The sequence below is a fragment of the Amblyomma maculatum genome, chromosome 9 (assembly GCF_055883805.1).
Source record: "Amblyomma maculatum isolate TAMU_Amacu chromosome 9, ASM5588380v1, whole genome shotgun sequence".
Lineage (NCBI taxonomy): Eukaryota > Metazoa > Arthropoda > Arachnida > Ixodida > Ixodidae > Amblyomma > Amblyomma maculatum.
In genome coordinates this window covers 99,157,956-99,176,684 of record NC_139352.1, presented here as the reverse complement: position 1 = coordinate 99,176,684, position 18,729 = coordinate 99,157,956, and the positions used below count along the sequence as shown (strand labels likewise).

Genomic DNA, 18,729 nt, shown 5'->3' with positions numbered 1-18,729 from the left:
CTTCCCAACAGTGCAAAAAAACATGGTCTATGGTCTCCGGTTGCTTGCAGATTAAGCAGTTTGGTCCCCACGGTAGAAACATCTCTTTTTCTTCCAAAAAAGATTTGACGGGTAAAGTTCCAGTGTGCACTTTAAAGAAAAAACTCTTGACTTCCGGCGATACATTCATTTTTTTAACCCTTTGCAACACATTACCGCCGGGGCCTCCACAGTACAAGGCCCTGTATAACGGCACCGGAAAGATAACATCGCACACATCTCTGTACACCGTTTTCCTTGTTACGCTGCTCAAATATTGCTTTGAAAACCGAGTAGTTAAGAATCTGACGCTGGTTACTATCTCTCGGAAATAACCAAAAATGCCTCCTGTCATGCATTTTGTTGCAACTACATACTCTGGCAAGGCTCGCCCTAGCCTTACTTGGCACACTGTGCGCAGGAAAGGATCTTCAACATCACGGAAAAACAAAAATCTGTTTACCAGTTGCCTCACAAATAAGTGTCCCAGCCCTAGGCCTCCGTCTTTGACCCGTCTGAACAAGTTTGTCCGCATGCACCTTTCCCAGCTAGAGGCCCATACAAAAACCGCAAAAATTCGATGTACCTTTTGTATGTTAATTCGCGAGCAGTGGAGCACTTGCATCACATACCACAGTTTTCTAATAAAAAACAGGTTACACACAGTGGCTCTTGCAAACACGGATAAATGAGTACCTTTCCACTTTTCTGCTTTTTCTTGTGTCTCTTGTGCCTGCCCCTTCCAATACTGTTCAGTATCTCTGTAAAATTCCAACGGGACTCCAAGGTACTTTACAGGGGTTGTACACCAGGTCACATTAGCGAAAGTGTGAGGAGTATCCGGCCATTCTCCGTGCCAGAACCCCACGCACTTTCCCCAGTTCACCTTGCTTCCCGTGATCAAACTAAATCTTTTAACACCATCTACCGCACTGCTAATGCTATCCTTTGTGACACAGAAAATTGCTACATCATCTGCATATGCTAGGACTTTCACTTCCGCTTCATGCAGCCGAAAACCGTGAACAGCATTATTCTGTATTATGTGCAAGCACAAAGTTTCAACATACATACAAAACAAGAGTGGACAGAGGGGGCAACCCTGACGCACCGAACGTTCCACGTTAATGGGGGCCCCCAACAATTTATTAACAATTAACTTTGTAGTGCCGTGTCGGTACGCCATGGCCACACCCTCAGTAATAATAGAACCTACATTGATATGATCTAAGATAGAAAACAAAATCACATGAGCAAACACAGTCAAACGCTTTTTCAAGATCAAGCTGGAGAATTGCCACAGGTACCCCAGTGACGTCGCTACACTCCAGCACACACCTTGCCTTATGAATATTGTAAGCAATAGACCTGTTCTTTATGCCGCAAGTTTGATGAGGGCCAACAATTTCTTTAATAACGCTCTGAAGCCTCGCCGCCAACACTTTCATAAATATTTTATAATCGACGTTCGTTAGTGAGATCGGCCTATATGCAGTAACCTGTCTGAGTTTTATAGGATCATCTGTTTTAGGGATGAAGACGGTATGGGCTGACCCGTAAGACGGGGGCAACTCCTTACGATCATAGGAATCATTAAACAGCAAAGTCAAAAGTGGGGTTAATTCCGTTTTCAACGCTTTGTAAAAAGCTGCACTTAACCCATCTGGGCCAGGACACTTTCCCGGGTTCATTTTCTTTATTGCTCGTTCAACTTCTTTTTCACTAATTCGCCTCTCCAAGCTTTCCTTTCGGGATTCATCGAGCCTAGGCATAGCGCCGAGAAACTCGCCTTTAAATCTGTGCACGTCAACTTCATATTGTGCGAACAACGCCTGATAGTAATCAAAGAAAGCATGATGGATGCGATCGCTATCGGTCACTACCCCACCCGCTCCTTCGATCTCCTGAATTTCGTTGCGTCGAGCATGCGCTTTTTCCATTCCTAAAGCCCGCTTAGTGGGCGTCTCCCCTGCAACCAATTCTTCCGCTCTCGCCCTCACTATCGCCCCTCGATATCGGTCTTCCTCGATAAGTTCAAGCTTTTGCTTTGTTTTCTTAATATCTTCCTCACCTATGCCGGGCGTTTTACATTCCTGCGCCAACAATTTTTCAAGTATATCTCTCAGCTGTTTTTCCTGTAATCTTTCCTGGTGCTTTAGCAAAGTAGACCGCTCAATGGCCTTCATCTTAAATTCTTCTTTGGCTATAGTACCCACTGGAGCCCGATTTCGTTTCGACACTCATTTACTATTTTGGTAATTTTTTCCGTCGCATACTCAGTGAAAATTTGGTCTTTTAGCAGTTTACAATTTAATTTCCACAGCTCCCATGAAAATCCACTGGCTCGCTTCCTTTTCCCTAGAGTGCATATCACTGCACAGGGATCTGAAAAGGCCACTGGTAAAACTCGGTATTTTTGACACTTTGGTATTAAGTCCAGTGACATGTAAATCCTGTCGAGGCGAGCATGACTAATACCTTGAAAGTGGGTGTATTGCACACTACGTTCACCGTCTAAACACTCCGCCACATCATCTAATGCATATTCATCTATCAGTCGTGACAATAAGTCTGTACTTCTGTCCCTGAAGGCTCGGGTGCTGCTTTTATCGCGAGCCGCCAGAACACAATTGAAATCGTCCATGAGCACTATCTGTTTCTCACTAGTGCAGTAATATTTCAGGCTCTCAAAAAAGGAACACCTATCCTCCAATTCATTAGGTGCATAAACACAGATAACCCGCCATTCTATATTCTCAATACCGAAATCACAAATCACGTATCGCCCTGTCTCTCCGGAAGCATAAGTCTGCACGTTAAGTCCAGGCAACTTTTTTACAAGAAGGACGCACCCGGCAGAAGTTTCGACTGCATGGCTCACAACAGCATAATAATTCGACGTGAAGCGCTGCACCATGCTCCCGGTCTCTTCCTCTCCATCGACTTTGGTCTCTTGAACGGCTAGCACATCGATGTCTCTGTCCGTTATAAGGCGCAACACCTGGCTCTGCTTTTTCTTCGTTGCTAACCCTCTAACATTAAGCGACCCGAATGTCAGAGCAGGGGTTGGATCTATTTTAAAATAGAGTGAAGAGACCGAGAGCATTTGCGCTCACCTTTCGCGTCTAGCACCCGGCTAGACTCCTTTATTTCCGCCGCAGCCCTCCGGTGCGGCTGCATGGTCTTGCAGCGGCGGTGGCTTATCGCTGGCCCGCTTGTCCCCCAGAAAGTTCGGCTTCGGTCTGAGAGAGGACCGCCGGGACTGGACCGTTTTCGTAGGCGGCTCCTCAACGCTTGACGCTTTTGTTTTGTCCTCTCCATCACTAGTCTGGGCGTGAGGCCGTTTGGCCGAGACATTGCCCGCACGAACATTGCACTGTTGCTGTTGCTCCTCGCTGCTCGTCGTGGCCATCATCACGGGTTCCGTAGCTGCCAAAAAGCTATCTTCCTTCTCCTCAGTATCAGCCAAGTCCGCTGTCGAATCTTTTTCTTCAGGTTGCCTCTCTGCCTCACTTGACACGTTTGTGTTTCTGCTAGAAGTCCCAGAAGAAACAGTCGCCGCTTCCTGCTTGCCTACTTCCTCGACTCCTTTCGCCGCTTCCTCCGCCTCTGATACGTCCATCTGGTGTTCAGCTATCTCCTCCCTCGATGCGAGCCCCGTGGCCACCGCATATGTACGGACACACTCACTGTCGACGTGGCCGTAACGCCTGCATTTCGAACACCGGGACACCTTGCATTCACGTCTAACGTGACCGCTACCACGGCAGCGCAGGCACTGCATAGGCCGCCCAGGCACCACAACGAGGGCCAACTCACCGGCGACTCGCAGCTGGTGAGGTAGGTCATCGGTCTTAATACCGGGTTTCAGTTTCAGGAGAACTGTTCTCGTTGTTGACCCCTTCTCTTTGACGCCCTGGACGCGCCACCGCTCCCGGGTCACCTCGGTTACGTTACCGAAAGCAGCAAAGGCCGTCCGGATGTCGTTTTCGGCCACACCGTGCAACATCCAGTGCAGCCGCAGCTTCACCTGTTGGTCCTCTGGGTCGATGATGATGCAGCGACGTCCCTTTACTTCTACTTGTTTCAACGCCGCCAGCTTCTTCGTTGCTTCAGCGCTGCTGAGCGTGACAGCCCAAACGTGGTTAATCTGGTACGCCCCCAACGCCACAACATCGGGGAGCGCACCAACGTTGGCGAGGGCATCGCGAAAATCTTCCACATTGTACGGCCTATTGCGCACGTCGCCGTGCAAAAACACGGTGTTTAAAACAACACGTCCTGTAGGCAGCGTCGGCAAAATCAACTCAGTCCTTATCATCCGTTTCAAGATTCCTGTTTCCGCGGGCGGCAAGGGCCGCTGTCGCCGCTCCGCTGGAGCTCATGATTCTGCGACCGTCCCGCTCGGTGGATACTGGCCACTATACTAACGAGGAGGCGCAGGGGAAACGGCAGCGCCGATCTGAAATGGCGCAGAATGCAAAAAAGAAATAAAAACTAAGCTCCCCGCCGGGGAATCGAACCCCGGTCTCCCGCGTGACAGGCGGGGATACTGGCCACTATACTAACGAGGAGGCGCAGGGAAAACGGCAGCGCTGATCTGAAATGGCGCAGAATGCAAAAAAAAAAGAAACAAAAACTAAGCTCCCCGTCGGGGAATCGAACCCCGGTCTCCCGCGTGACAGGCGGGGATACTGGCCACTATACTAACGAGGAGGCGCAGGGAAAACGGCAGCGCTGATCTGAAATGGCGCAGAATGCAAAAAAGAGAAAAACTAAGCTCCCCGTCGGGGAATCGAACCCCGGTCTTCCGCGTGACAGGCGGGGATACTGGCTTTTTTTTTTCTTTATTGCCATGAATTTTTTTTTTTATTACCGACTTGGCAACTACAAAGAACGATGAAAAGTCGCATGGAATTAAAAACACAAGTCACTTTCTTACAGGTTTCTTGTGATAAAATGGATTAGGTGACATGAGCTTGTCCAAGACTGGCAGCCAATCCGGGGGTTCAGATTGCCCTCCGAAAACATCACGCGTGTATATTACACTTTCAACAAAGTATTGATGGGCTGGGTGTACGACAACATGCTCATGGCGAACATCCATCCGCGTTCTCCATATGCTGTGCATACACAAGACCATCAATAAATCACTGGGCACTTCTCCTGGCTGGGCGCATGGAAGGTAGCGTATGCCAAACGGCGTTATTGGTAAGTCCTTTTTAATAGTGCGCTGTAGCACGTCCCACAAAAAAACCGCATCGTGACAATCAAGGAAAATATGCTCTATGGTTTCCAGCTTTTTGCAAGTTAAACAGTCAGCAGACGAAGGCACGAAAAGGCCTTTGCTTTCCAGCCATGGCTTCACCGGAAGAGTGCCGGTATGCAATTGAAAAAAGAACGATTTAGCGGACGATCTGATGGGCATTCTTTTCACTCTTTTCAACACGTCCCGTCCCGCTCCGGATCCAAAGCATATACAGCGCGATAAAGAGGCACAGGTAAAAAGGTTTCCAATAAATCTTTATACAGCCGTTTTCGCATAACAGTACACATATACTCATTTGAAAATCTCGCCTTCACTATTTGGAAGGACGCGACAACTTCGCGAAGAAAAGCACTTAGAGCCATTGTCCCTGTAGACATAGTCGAAACTACATATTCCGGCAGTGAATCACGCAATCGCACTTGGATTACCGTTCTAAGAAAAACATCGCTTTGTTCGCGCAAAAAAAAAAGAACCTGGTTAAAATCTGCTTTAAGTATAAATGTGACAAGCCCAGTCCACCGTTATGCACCGTATGAAACAGGTTGCATCGACTGGTACGCTCCCATGTTGAAGCCCACACAAACGTGGCAAATACCCTATGCAGTTTTTGAACAGAGATTCTTGACATAGATAACACTTGCAGCATGTAAAAAATTTTTGCAACTAGGAACATATTGCAAACGGTAGCTCTTGCGAACATAGAAAAGTTATGTCCTCCCCATTTGTTTGTTTGGGTTTTCACTTGCTGAACTTCACCGGCCCAACATTCCTTGCTTTCACGGTAATGCTTTAGTGGCACACCAAGGTAATTGCCTGGTGTTATTGTCCATTGCATACTGGAGAACAGTTGAGGCGAGTATTGCCAGTTTCCGTGCCAAAATCCTAAACACTTTGCCCAACTAATTTCACTTCCACTTGCAGTGCTAAAAGCAGTGCCTTCTTTTACAACTTCTTGCACGCTCTCATGGTCAGTACAAAAAACCGCAATATCGTCCGCGTATGCCAAAACCCGAACTTCACTTTGAAAAAATCTATAACCGCGTATGTTAGGCCTTGTAAGAAATCTTAGACAGAAAGGCTCCAGATAAAGCGCAAACAAAAGGGGAGACAGAGGACAGCCCTGCCTTACTGACGACTGAACAGGTATACGATCAGTTAAATGCTTATTCACGACCAGTCTCGCTGAACAGCACTCGTAAACCATTTTCACGCCCTTTGTAATCACGGAACCAGCATTGACATACTCTAAAACAGAGAACAAAATTTCATGTACCACTTTAACAAATGCTTTGTGGAGGTCTAATTGCATCATGGCTACGTGGTCATGCATCGCGTCACAACATTCGAGTACACTCCTTGCTGCGTGTGTGTTAGTAAAAATGGTCCTTCCTTTTATACCGCATGTCTGATGTGGGCCTACAAGAGAAGTAATTACACGTTGGAGTCGTCGCCCTAATACTTTCATGTAAATTTTATAGTCAACATTCGTTAGACTTATAGGACGGTAAGACGCTACAGACTGAAGCTTAACATGGTCATCTGTTTTCGGGATTAATACAATGTGTGACATTCCAAAAGACGGAGGAGGTACGTTCTTTTCGTAGCATTCACTAATAACGCTTTCCAGTAAAACAGCCATTTCAGTTGGAAAGGCCTTGTATATGGCAGCAACAAGACCATCTGGTTAGCGGCCTCAATTTCCTAGGAAGTAATACTTGCTTCAAGTGTCTGCGCCACTTCGTCTTCTACTCTTGGCATCAGCGACAGAGTCTTTTCTGAAGCGTTCAATGTCCGGTGTTTTCAGGCTAAACAATTCGCTGTAAAATTCTACAAACGCCCGTTCAATCGTTTTTTTTTCCCAGGTAACTACGTTCTGATAGCAGATCTCTTTTATCTCTTTTGACACTGCGTACCTTTTTTCGTCACTAAGTGCCCTTTTCGTGGGCGTCTCTCCGAGCCACAATTTTTCGCTGCGTGCCCTTATCACCGCACCGCGATACTTCTCTTCGTCTATCACCTCAAGTTTGGTTTTTATCTTTTTTATATCTTGGGCGAACATGCCAGGCTTAACGCTCTCCATGCTAAGCATGTATTCAAGCGTGCTTCGAAGTTCTTTTTCTTGTTCTCTTTCTTTACGTCGAAGAGTGCATGCTCGGTCAATAGCAGCTATCTTTATATCGCACTTAAACTGCTCCCATGCTTGTATAAAATTAGAGTCATTTGCCACATATGCGTAATATATTCTTTCACTTTAGTGGTAAACTCTTCATCCAGCAGCAGCTTTTCATTAAATTTCCATAGCTCCCAATTGAGCTTTGTCGCCTTACATTTCATGCCTAGAGTAATCATTACGAGGGAGTGGTCACTAAAGCTCATGGGAAGTGTTTCATATTCCGAGCACAAGGGCACACAATCAATGGGAACATATATTCGGTCCAACCTTGCATGACAGCTACCTTGAAAGTGCGTGAACTTTGCTTGGCCTTCATGCGTCATTATACAGCCAGCATCTTCAAGCTCTGCCTCAATAACAATGTCAATAAGTAACTCTGCACTCTTGTCACGAAGGACACGGTCTGTTGTTCTATCTTCCGGTCTACAGACACAGTTGAAGTCTCCAAGCAGGAGAACACGCCTCTCATGTATTAGGAAGGATTTCGTATAGTGAAAAAACTCTTCGCGCTCAGACGTTCTGGTAGGCGCATAAACGCAGATCAATCTCCAGTCAAATCCAGAAAAACTGAAATCACATATCAAAAGCCGACCACTCTGACACGAGAACACAGACGGTACGCACTCTATGCAATTTCGAATGAAAATGACACATCCCCCGATCTTCCAACCGCATGACAAACGCAAACACTATATCTAGAACGATATGTTTCAGCCATTTTATCTGTTTGTTGTTCGCTTTCCATTTTGCTCTCTTGAACTGCTAGCACATCAACTTCATTTTCCAGCAAGTTAGTGGATAAATTGGTCGCCATCTCAAGAAATTATAAATCGCGAAACATATATCACTCACATCTCTTTGCAGAAAAACAGCATTGCGGTTGATCTGTTGCACGGAATGACCATTCTTCCTTTTTGGCGAGTCCGTCCGTCGTTCCAAGCGCTGCTCCCGATCATGGACCGGGCTTGTAACGTCTCGGCCGGAAAGGGTACCCCCGCTATGGCGGAGGCACAGGTGACACAGTTCTCCGGTCTGGGGGCACGTTTGGCCTTGGCTTGAAGGACGCCCGGCGAAGGGGGGCCGCCTTCAGTGGAGGCTGTCCGTTTTCCGCTCCTCCTTGGGTTGATTCCTCGTTAACACTGTCTTCGTGCATCCGCTTCACAGGCAAGGTAGAAGCAGCTGGCATCTCAGCTTCAGTGTCCCCCTGTTCCTTACTGTGTTGCGTAGCCGAAGCTGGGCTTGCAGCACTGGCATTGCCGTCTTCTTTCGTGGGTATCTCGGTCCCAGCAACATTCGGCAATTGAACAATCACATCTGACTCACAGTGTCCTTTAAGGGCAGGGGTCTTCTCAGAGGATTCTTCTTTCAGCTCTGCATCCTCAGTGGTTCCACTGCTAGTTTCCTCGGCGTCCACTGCGTTCATCAAGTGCTCGCCTGCCACTTCACTCGGCACGGGGCCTGCAACGTTGGGATACGTGCGCACACACTGGGACTCGTCATGGCCCTAGCGACGACACAGCCCGCAGCGCGGCACACGACACTCCCGACGTATATGTCCTTTCCCGCGGCACCGGAGGCAAAGCGGGGCTCTGCCTGGGACGTGGACGAGTGCGACGTCCTCGGCAACCCGAAGCTGATGCGGGAGGTCCTCGATGGTAACGCTCACTTTTAGCTTCAGCGTGACCGTTCGAGTCGTTGAAGCCTTGTAGAGCCACCCTTGCACTTTCCACTTGTCTCTTGATATTTCCGTAACTTTTCCATAAGCCGCCAACGCCGCTCGCACATCATCGTAATGCACGCCGTGAAGCAGCCAGAAAAGTTTCAACCTGATCCCTTGGTTACAGGGGTCAATGACCACGCATCGGTGTTCCTTAACTTCAAAAGCTTGAGCTTGCAACATCTTCGCTTTTGCCTCTTCACCTTTAAACGTTACCGCCCACACGTGATTCATTTGATATGCCCCGAGGGCAACCACTTCCGGCAGCAGTGACAGACGAGCGAGGGAGTGTCGAAAGTGCTCCACCCGGTACGGCCTGGCTTTTACATCGCCGTGCAAAAAAACAGTATGCAAAACACTCGAACCTGTAGGCAGATGCGGTAGAACCAGTTCATATTCCTTGGCAGGCCTTTCCGTGCTCCTGATATCACGGCCCAGCTGGGCCGCTGAATCCGCTCCTTGGGAGCCCATGATGATCACGTCCGTCACGCTCGGTGGCCGGAAGTGGAATCCATACTAACGAGGAGGCGCAGGGAAAACGGCAGCGCTGATCTGAAATTGCGCAGAATGCAAAAGAAACAAATACCAACCTCCCCGTCGGGGAATTGAACCCCGGTCTCCCGCGTGACAGGCGGGGATGCTGGCCACTATACTAACGAGGAGGCGCAGGGAAGACGGCAAGTGCTGTTCTGAAATGGTGCAGAAGGAAAAAAAGAAACAAAAACTACACTCCCCGTCGGGGAATCGAACCCCGGTCTCCCGCGTGACAGGCGGGGATACTGGCCACTATACTAACGAGGAGGCGCAGGTAAAAGGGCAGCGCAGATCTGAAATGGCGCAGAATGCAAAAAAGAAACAAAAACTAAGCTCCCCGTCGGGGAATCGAACCCCGGTCTCCCGCGTGACAGGCGGGGATACTGGCCACTATACTTTTTTTTCTGCTTTATTGCCGGTCCTCGGCTTTCACAAAACAAAGACAAAAAAAAAAACAAAATATGTACACAGTTATACAAGAAGCCAAATCCCCAAGACAGGACCAGGCTTTGTCACATTAAAATTCTCTGAGTGTTGTCAAAGGCTCTAGCCTTGAGAGCCACTCAGGGACAGGATTCCGTATCTTTTGTATTTCTACAAACTTGCAGATGCTCTCTCGAAAATATATACGCGCTGGACGCGCTTCGGGGTCACAGTAGTACCCGGCCATACGAGAGCGCCATATACTGTGGAGGCCCACCAGCATGACTAAATCGAACGGGATCCCACCCTCATTTTTTGTTGGCAAGTACCTAATTCCGTGTGAATGCAACGGGAGCTGTTTCTTCATGGTCCTCTGTAGCACGTCCCAAAAATAAACCCCTTCCCAACAGTGCAAAAAAACATGGTCTATGGTCTCCGGTTGCTTGCAGATTAAGCAGTTTGGTCCCCACGGTAGAAACATCTCTTTTTCTTCCAAAAAAGATTTGACGGGTAAAGTTCCAGTGTGCACTTTAAAGAAAAAACTCTTGACTTCCGGCGATACATTCATTTTTTTAACCCTTTGCAACACATTACCGCCGGGGCCTCCACAGTACAAGGCCCTGTACAACGGCACCGGAAAGATAACATCGCACACATCTCTGTACAACGTTTTCCTTGTTACGCTGCTCAAATATTCCTTTGAAAACCGAGTAGTTAAGAATCTGACGCTGGTTACTATCTCTCGGATATAACCAAAAATGCCTCCTGTCATGCATTTTGTTGCAACTACATACTCTGGCAAGGCTCGCCCTAGCCTTACTTGGCACACTGTGCGCAGGAAAGGATCTTCAACATCACGGAAAAACAAAAATCTGTTTACCAGTTGCCTCACAAATAAGTGTCCCAGCCCTAGGCCTCCGTCTTTGTCCCGTCTGAACAAGTTTGTCCGCATGCACCTTTCCCAGCTAGAGGCCCATACAAAAACCACTAAAATTCGATGTACCTTTTGTATGTTAATTCGCGAGCAGTGGAGCACTTGCATCACATACCACAGTTTACTAATAAAATACAGGTTACACACAGTGGCTCTTGCAAACACGGATAAATGAGTACCTTTCCACTTTTCTGCTTTTTCTTGTGTCTCTTGTGCCTGCCCCTTCCAATACTGTTCAGTATCTCTGTAAAATTCCAACGGGACTCCAAGGTACGTTACAGGGGTTGTACACCAGGTCACATAAGCGAAAGTGTGAGGAGTATCCGGCCATTCTCCGTGCCAGAACCCCACGCCCTTTCCCCAGTTCACCTTGCTTCCCGTGACCAAACTAAATCTTTTAACACCTTCTACCGCACTGCTAATGCTATCCTTTGTGACACAGAAAATTGCTACATCATCTGCATATGCTAGGACTTTCACTTCCGCTTCATGCAGCCGAAAACCATGAACAGCATTATTCTGTATTATGTGCAAGCACAAAGTTTCAACATACATACAAAACAAGAGCGGACTGAGGGGGCAACCCTGACGCACCGAACGTTCCACGTTAATGGGGGCCCCCAACGATTTATTAACAATTAACTTTGTAGTGCCGTGTCGGTACGCCATGGCCACACCCTCAGTAATAATAGAACCTACATTGATATGATCTAAGATAGAAAACAAAATCTCATGAGCAACACAGTCAAACGCTTTTTCAAGATCTAGCTGGAGAATTGCCACAGGTACCCCAGTGACGTCGCTACACTCCAGCACACACCTTGCTTTATGAATATTGTAAGCAATAGACCTGTTATTTATGCACATGTTTGATGAGGGCCAACAATTTCTTTAATAACGCTCTGAAGCCTCGCCGCCAACACTTTCATGAATATTTTATAATCGACGTTCGTTAGTGAGATCGGCCTATATGCAGTAACCTGTCTGAGTTTTATAGAATCATCTGTTTTAGGAATGAGTACGGTATGGGCCGCACCGTAAGACGGGGGCAACTCCTTACGATCATAGGCATCATTAAACAGCAAAGTCAAAAGTGGGGTTAATTCCGTTTTAAACGCTTTGTAAAAAGCTGCACTTAACCCATCTGGACCAGGAGACTTTCCCGGGTTCAAGTTCTCTATTGCTCGTTCAACTTCTTTTTCACTAATTCGCCTCTCCAAGCTTTCCTTTCGGGATTCATCGAGCCTAGGCATAGCGCCGAGAAACTCGCCTTTAAATCTGTGAACGTCAACTTCATGTTGTGCGAACAACGCCTGATAGTAATCAAAGAAAGCATGATGGATGCGATCGCTATCGGTCACTACCCCACCCGCTCCTTCGATCTCCTGAATTTCGTTGCGTCGAGCGTGCGCTTTTTCCATTCCTAAAGCCCGCTTAGTGGGCGTCTCCCCTGCAACCAATTCTTCCGCTCTCGCCCTCACTATCGCCCCTCGATATCGGTCTTCCTCGATAAGTTCAAGCTTTAGCTTTGTTTTCTTAATATCTTCATTATCTATGCCGGGCGTTTTACATTCCTGCGCCAAAAATTTTTCAAGTATATCTCTCAGCTGTTTTTCCTGTAATCTTTCCTGGTGCTTTAGCAAAGTAGACCGCTCAATGGCCTTCATCTTAAATTCTTCTTTGGCTAGTACCCACTAGAGCCCGATTTCATTTTGACACTCATTTACTATTTTGGTGATTTTTTTCCGTCGCATACTAAGTGAAAATTTGGTCTTTTAGCAGTTTACAATTTAATTTCCACAGCTCCCATGAAAATCCACTGGCTCGCTTCCTTTTGCCTAGAGTGCATATCACTGCACAGTGATCTGAAAAGGCCACTGGTAAAACTCGGTATTTTTGACACTTTGGTATTAAGTCCAGTGACATGTAAATCCTGTCGAGGCGAGCATGACTAATACCTTGAAAGTGGGTGTATTGCACACTACGTTCACCGTCTAAACACTCCGCCACATCATCTAATGCATATTCATCTATCAGTCGTGACAATAAGTCTGTACTTCTGTCCCTGAAGGCTCGGGTGCTGCTTTTATCGCGAGCCGCTAGAACACAATTGAAATCGCCCATGAGCACTATCTGTTTCTCACTAGTGCAGTAATATTTCAGGCTCTCAAAAAAGGAACACCTATCCTCTAATTCATTAGGTGCATAAACACAGATAACCCGCCATTCTATATTCTCAAAACCGAAATCACAAATCACGTATCGCCCTGTCTCTCCGGAAGCATAAGTCTGCACGTTAAGTCCAGGCAACTTTTTTACAAGAAGGACGCACCCGGCAGAAGTTTCGACTGCATGGCTCACAACAGCATAATACTTCGACGTGAAGCGCTGCACCATGCTCCCGGTCTCTTCCTCTCCATCGACTTTGGTCTCTTGAACGGCTAGCACATCGATGTCTCTGTCCGTTATAAGGCGCAACACCTGGCTCTGCTTTTTCTTCGTTGCTAACCCTCTAACATTAAGCGACCCGAATGTCAGAGCAGGGGTTGGATCCATTTTAAAATAGAGTGAAGAGACCGAGAGCATTTGCGCTCACCTTTCGCGTCTAGCACCCGGCTAGACTCCTTTGTTTCCGCCGCAGCCCTCCGGTGCGGCTGCATGGTCTTGCAGTGGCGGTGGCTTATCGCTGGCCCGCTTGTCCCCCAGAAAGTTCGGCTTCGGTCTGAGACAGGACCGCCGGGACTGGACCGTTTTCGTAGGCTGCTCCTCAACGCTTGACGCTGTTGTTTTGTCCTCTCCACCCCCAGTCTGGGCGTGAGGCCGTTTGGCCGAGACATTGCCCGCACGAACATTGCACTGTTGCTGTTGCTCCTCGCTGCTCGTCGTGGTCATCATCACGGGTTCCGTAGCTGCCAAAAAGCTATCTTCCTTCTCCCTAGTATCAGCCCAGTCCGCTGCCGAGTCTTTTTCTTCAGATTGCCTCTCTGCCTCACTTGACACGTTTGTGTTTCTGCTAGAAGTCCCAGAAGAGACAGTCGCCGCTTCCGGCTTGCCTACTTCCTCGACTCCTTTCGCCGCTTCCTCCGCCTCTGATACGTCCATCTGGTGCTCAGCTATCTCCTCCCTCGATGCGAGCCCCGTGGCCACCGCATATGTACGGACACACTCACTGTCTACGTGGCCGTAACGCCTGCATTTCGAACACCGGGGCACCTTGTATTCACGTCTAACGTGACCGCTACCACGGCAGCGCAGGCACTGCATAGGCCGCCCAGGCACCACAACGAGGGCCAACTCACCGGCGACTCGCAGCTGGTGAGGTAGATCATCGGTCTTAATACCGGGTTTCAGTTTCAGGAGAACTGTGTTGTGTTGTGTTGGGTTTAGTGGCGCATAAGCAACTTAGGCTATCATGCGCCAATTTCATGGTTAAGAGTGTTGTATTTATGTAATTTAATCTTACATTCTGTTTAGGACGTTTGCTTCTATTAAAAACCTGAAAACACAGGGCAAATCAACAAGCGCATTTTCACCTAAAAGCAAAGCTGGATGAAGAGGAATGTGTTGTTTGTAAAACTGTGTAAAATGTTTTTTCCTCAGTTGTTCAAGTTGTCTGCATGAGATTAAAATGTGGATGACTGTTAGCTCGTGTCCGCATGAATCACACAGGGGCTTATCCTGTTTAGTTAAAATGAAACTATGTGTTAAATTTGTGTGTCCTATGCGAAGACGGCATAGAGCCACTTCTTTGGAACGTTCAAGATGGGTGCTCGATTTCCACTCTTCTATTACAGGCTTTATGAGGTGTAGCTTGTTATTTGTTTCAGTGTTCCAAGTGGACTGCCATTTTTGTATCAGTCTACTCTGTACCAATTTCATGCAGTCTTGAGATGGTATCTGCACTTGTTTTATTTTCTTGTCTCGAGCTTTGGCAGCGCACATATCTGCTTTTTCATTACCTCGGATTCCTACATGACTGGGTACCCAGCAAATTTTTATGCTTCGTCCTTCATCTGTAAGTGTTGCTATGCTGTGTATGATGTTTCCAAGTTTGGTATAACTGCATTTCTTGTGTGAAGGGCTGTGACTACACTTAGGGAATCTGTGTAAATAATACTTCTCCTGAGGTTTTCTTTCATTATTTTCTCTATGGCAACAGAGACAGCATAGCATTCAGCAGTAAAGATGGACGCGCACTGTGGAAGTCTCATTATTTCCTCCCATTCGCCTTGAACAACTGCGCTTCCGACATAATGATCTGTTTTCGAGCCATCCGTGTAAAAGTCTGTGAAGTTACTGTATTTTTCTTTCAGCTGAAGGAATTCTTGTATGAAGTGCTCTTGTGGGGTTATTGTTTTTTGGAACTGTGTAAGAGAGAGGTCGCAAACTTCAGGGACCAGGTACCAAGGAGGCAGAGGGTTAGGTCTTTTGGCAATGCTAGGTAAACAATCCGGTAGCTCAACCTCTTGACACATTTGCTCAAATCTTAGGAGCAGTGGTCTCACTGCATTGGGTTTGTTGGTGAATAGTGTTCTAGAAGGGCATTTAGTTACTAGAGAATAGCAGATATGCTTTGGCAGAGATCTGATTTTAAATATATAGGCACATGTAAGTGAAGTTCTTCTGATTTCAAGAGGAGGTTGATTTGTTTCCACAAGCAGACTGGATATAGGAGAAGTTCGGTATGCTCCACATGAGAGTCGAAGTCCTGTGTTATGTACCGGGTCTAGTTTTTTTAAATATGATGGTCTAGCTGACCCATACACTATGCAGCCATAGTCTAAGGTGGAGCGTACGACAGATCTGTAAATGTGTTTAAGGCATGTCCTGTCAGCGCCCCAGTGTTTACGGGAAAGAACTTTTAGTATGTTTAGAGATTTGGAAGCCTTTTTCTTCAGGACATTTATATGAGGAAGAAAGGTGAGTTTTTTGTCAAAAGTTACGCCTAGAAATTTGTGTTCGTTTTTCACCGGTAATTTCGTTTTGTTCAGGTGTAGTGTAGGATCTGTTTGTAAGCCTCGTTTGAGAGAGAATAGGAGAGCCACTGTTTTTTGAGGAGAAAACTGAAATCCGTTTGTGTCTGCCCATGCTGCTAGTTTATTTATGGTCAACTGCACCTGTCTCTCACATGTAGATACGTTAGAGGATGTGTATGCAATCTGTAGATCGTCAACATAAGCTGAATACATTACGGATTTCGGGATAACTGTGCTTATGGAATTCATTTTTACTATAAAGAGAGTTGTGCTTAAGACGCATCCCTGTGGTACGCCATTCTCCTGTACAAAGTTCTTTGAAAAAGTTGAGCCCAAACGCACACGGAATGAGCGATTTGACAAGAAGTCCTTTAGACAGTTTAACATCCTACCACGTATGCCTAAATATGCTAGGTCACGGAGGATGCCAAACCTCCATGTAGTATCATACGCCTTTTCCATATCAAAGAAGACGGCAAGGCAGTGCTGTTTGTGAATAAATGCTTCACGAACAGTGTTTTCAAGGCGGACTAGATGGTCCGTGGTAGAACATGCTGTTTTGAACCCACATTGGTGTATGTCTAGAAGTTCTTGGGAATGAAGGACAAAGGCTAATCTGGTATTAAGAACACTTTCAAAAGACTTTGCTAGGCAACTTGTGAGAGCTATGGGTCTATAACTGCTGGGGGCCGTTGGTGGCTTTCCTGGTTTCAGGAAAGGCACAATAATAGCTTTTTTCCAGGCCTCAGGAATACTCCCGGATACCCATACTTTGTTGAAAAATTTCAGAAGTGCTTCTAATGCAGGTGTAGAAAGATGTGCTAGCATCTGATAGTGAATTTGATCTGGGCCAGGTGCAGTCTTCTTGCCGGCAGATAGAACAGTGTTTATTTCTTGTAGTGTTATTAACTTGTTATATGTTTCATTAGTACTTCCACTTGTTGGCAGTTTTTGTTTTTCGGCCTTGTTTTTGTATGTTATAAAAGATTTTGGGTAGTGTAGTGAGCTTGAAATTGCAGAAAAATGATCGCCTAGAATATCTGCCTGTTCCTGTAAGTTTGTTTGGGTGCCAGGAGATGTTAGAAAGGGGACTGTGTACGGGGAGAAGTTGCCATCCAGTTTGTGAACAAGCTCCCACATTTTTTTTGATGTGATTGAGCTATTTATTGATGATATGTATTTTTGCCAAGAAGCCTTCTCAGCGTTTCGGCGGATGTACCGTGCCCTAGCTTTCGCCTGTTTGAATTGTACGAGGTTTTCGTTTGTAGGGTACCTGCGAAAGGTTCCCCAAGCTTTGTTTTGTTTCTTCTTTGCATCTCTGCACTCCTGAGAATACCAGACTTTGCGATTTTTCAGTACCACTCCTGAAGACTGTGGTATAGCTACAAGTGCTGCGTCAATGATGCAGGCCGTAAATTTTTCATTTATCTCGTCAACACTGAGTTTTTCGGAAAAAACCTTTTCCAGGCTGGCTTCAGACTGGAATAGAGCCCAGTTCGCAAGGTGCAGCAGTTTCAGGAGAACTGTTCTTGTTGTTGACCCCTTCTCTTTGACGCCTTGGACGCGCCACCGCTCCCGGGTCACCTCGGTTACGTTACCGAAAGCAGCAAAGGCCGTCCGGATGTCGTCGTCGGCCACACCGTGCAACATCCAGTGCAGCCGCAGCTTCACCTGTTGGTCCTCTGGGTCGATGATGATGCAGCGACGTCCCTTTACTTCTACTTGTTTCAACGCAGCCAGCTTCTTCGTTGCTTCAGCGCTGCTGAGCGCGACAGCCCAAACGTGGTTAATCTGGTACGCCCCCAACGCCACAACATCGGGGAGCGCACCAACGTTGGCGAGGGCATCGCGAAAATCTTCCACTTTGTACGGCCTATTGCGCACGTCGCCGTGCAAAAACACGGTGTTTAAAACAACACGTCCTGTAGGCAGCGTCGGCAAAATCAACTCATAGTCCTTATCATCCGTATCAAGATTCCTGTTTCCGCGGCCGGCAAGGGTCGCTGTCGCCCCTCCGCTGGAGCTCATGATTCTGCGACCGTCCCGCTCGGTGGCCAGTAGAATCATACTGGCCACTATACTAACGAGGAGGCGCAGGGAAAACGGCAGCGCTGATCTGAAATGGCGCAGAATGCAAAAAAGAAACAAAAACTAAGCTCCCCGTCGGGGAATCGAACCCCGGTCTCCCGCGTGATAGGCGGGGATACTGGCCACTATATTAACGAGGAGGCGCAGAGGAAACGGCAGCGCTGATCTGAAATGGCGCAGAATGCAAAGAAAGAAACAAAAACTAAGCTCCCCGTCGGGGAATCGAACCCCGGTCTCCCGCGTGACAGGCGGGGATACTGGCCACTATGCTAACGAGGAGGCGCAGGGAGAACGGCAGCGCTGATCTGAAATGGCGCAGAATGCAAAAAAGAAACAAAACCTAATCTCCCCGTCGGGGAATCGAACCCCAGTCTCCCGCGTGACAGGCGGGGATACTGGCCACTATACTAACGAGGAGGCGCAGGGAAAACGGCAGCGCTGATCCGGTCTCCCGCGTGACAGGCGGGGATACTGGCCACTATACTAACGAGGAGGCGCAGGGAAAACTGCAGCGCTGATCTGAAATGGCGCAGAATGCAAAAAAGAAACAAAAACTAAGCTCCCCGTCGGGGAATCGCACCCCGGTCTCCCGCGTGA

The 18,729-nt window shown here is 47.4% G+C and overlaps 1 protein-coding gene, 5 non-coding genes and 1 pseudogene across 6 annotated transcripts; all 7 read right to left on the bottom strand.

Annotated features, from left to right (window-relative positions):
• Window positions 1-4,662: 4,662 nt before the first annotated feature.
• TRNAD-GUC (transfer RNA aspartic acid (anticodon GUC)) lies at window positions 4,663-4,734 on the bottom strand. Its single transcript has one exon. It is a non-coding gene; the product is annotated as a tRNA-Asp (tRNA).
• Window positions 4,735-8,457: 3,723 nt separating this feature from the next.
• Window positions 8,458-9,648, bottom strand: LOC146180001 (uncharacterized; annotated as a pseudogene).
• Window positions 9,649-9,767: 119 nt separating this feature from the next.
• On the bottom strand, window positions 9,768-9,839 carry TRNAD-GUC (transfer RNA aspartic acid (anticodon GUC)). The gene has a single exon. It is a non-coding gene; the product is annotated as a tRNA-Asp (tRNA).
• A 67-nt stretch (window positions 9,840-9,906) lies between these two features.
• TRNAD-GUC (transfer RNA aspartic acid (anticodon GUC)) lies at window positions 9,907-9,978 on the bottom strand. Its single transcript has one exon. It is a non-coding gene; the product is annotated as a tRNA-Asp (tRNA).
• Window positions 9,979-10,224: 246 nt separating this feature from the next.
• Window positions 10,225-11,176, bottom strand: LOC146179998 (uncharacterized). The gene has a single exon (XM_084579921.1). It carries the CDS (start codon window positions 11,174-11,176, stop codon window positions 10,229-10,231), a length of 948 nt encoding a protein of 315 aa, XP_084436047.1. The 3' UTR covers window positions 10,225-10,228.
• Window positions 11,177-18,200: 7,024 nt separating this feature from the next.
• TRNAD-AUC (transfer RNA aspartic acid (anticodon AUC)) lies at window positions 18,201-18,272 on the bottom strand. Its single transcript has one exon. It is a non-coding gene; the product is annotated as a tRNA-Asp (tRNA).
• A 67-nt stretch (window positions 18,273-18,339) lies between these two features.
• TRNAD-GUC (transfer RNA aspartic acid (anticodon GUC)) lies at window positions 18,340-18,411 on the bottom strand. Its single transcript has one exon. It is a non-coding gene; the product is annotated as a tRNA-Asp (tRNA).
• Window positions 18,412-18,729: the final 318 nt, after the last annotated feature.

Bases quoted from the DNA above. Each gene is read 5' to 3' on its own strand.
- LOC146179998 (XM_084579921.1), bottom strand. From the start codon at position 11,176: ATGCAAGTGCTCCACTGCTCGCGAATTAACATACAAAAGGTACATCGA.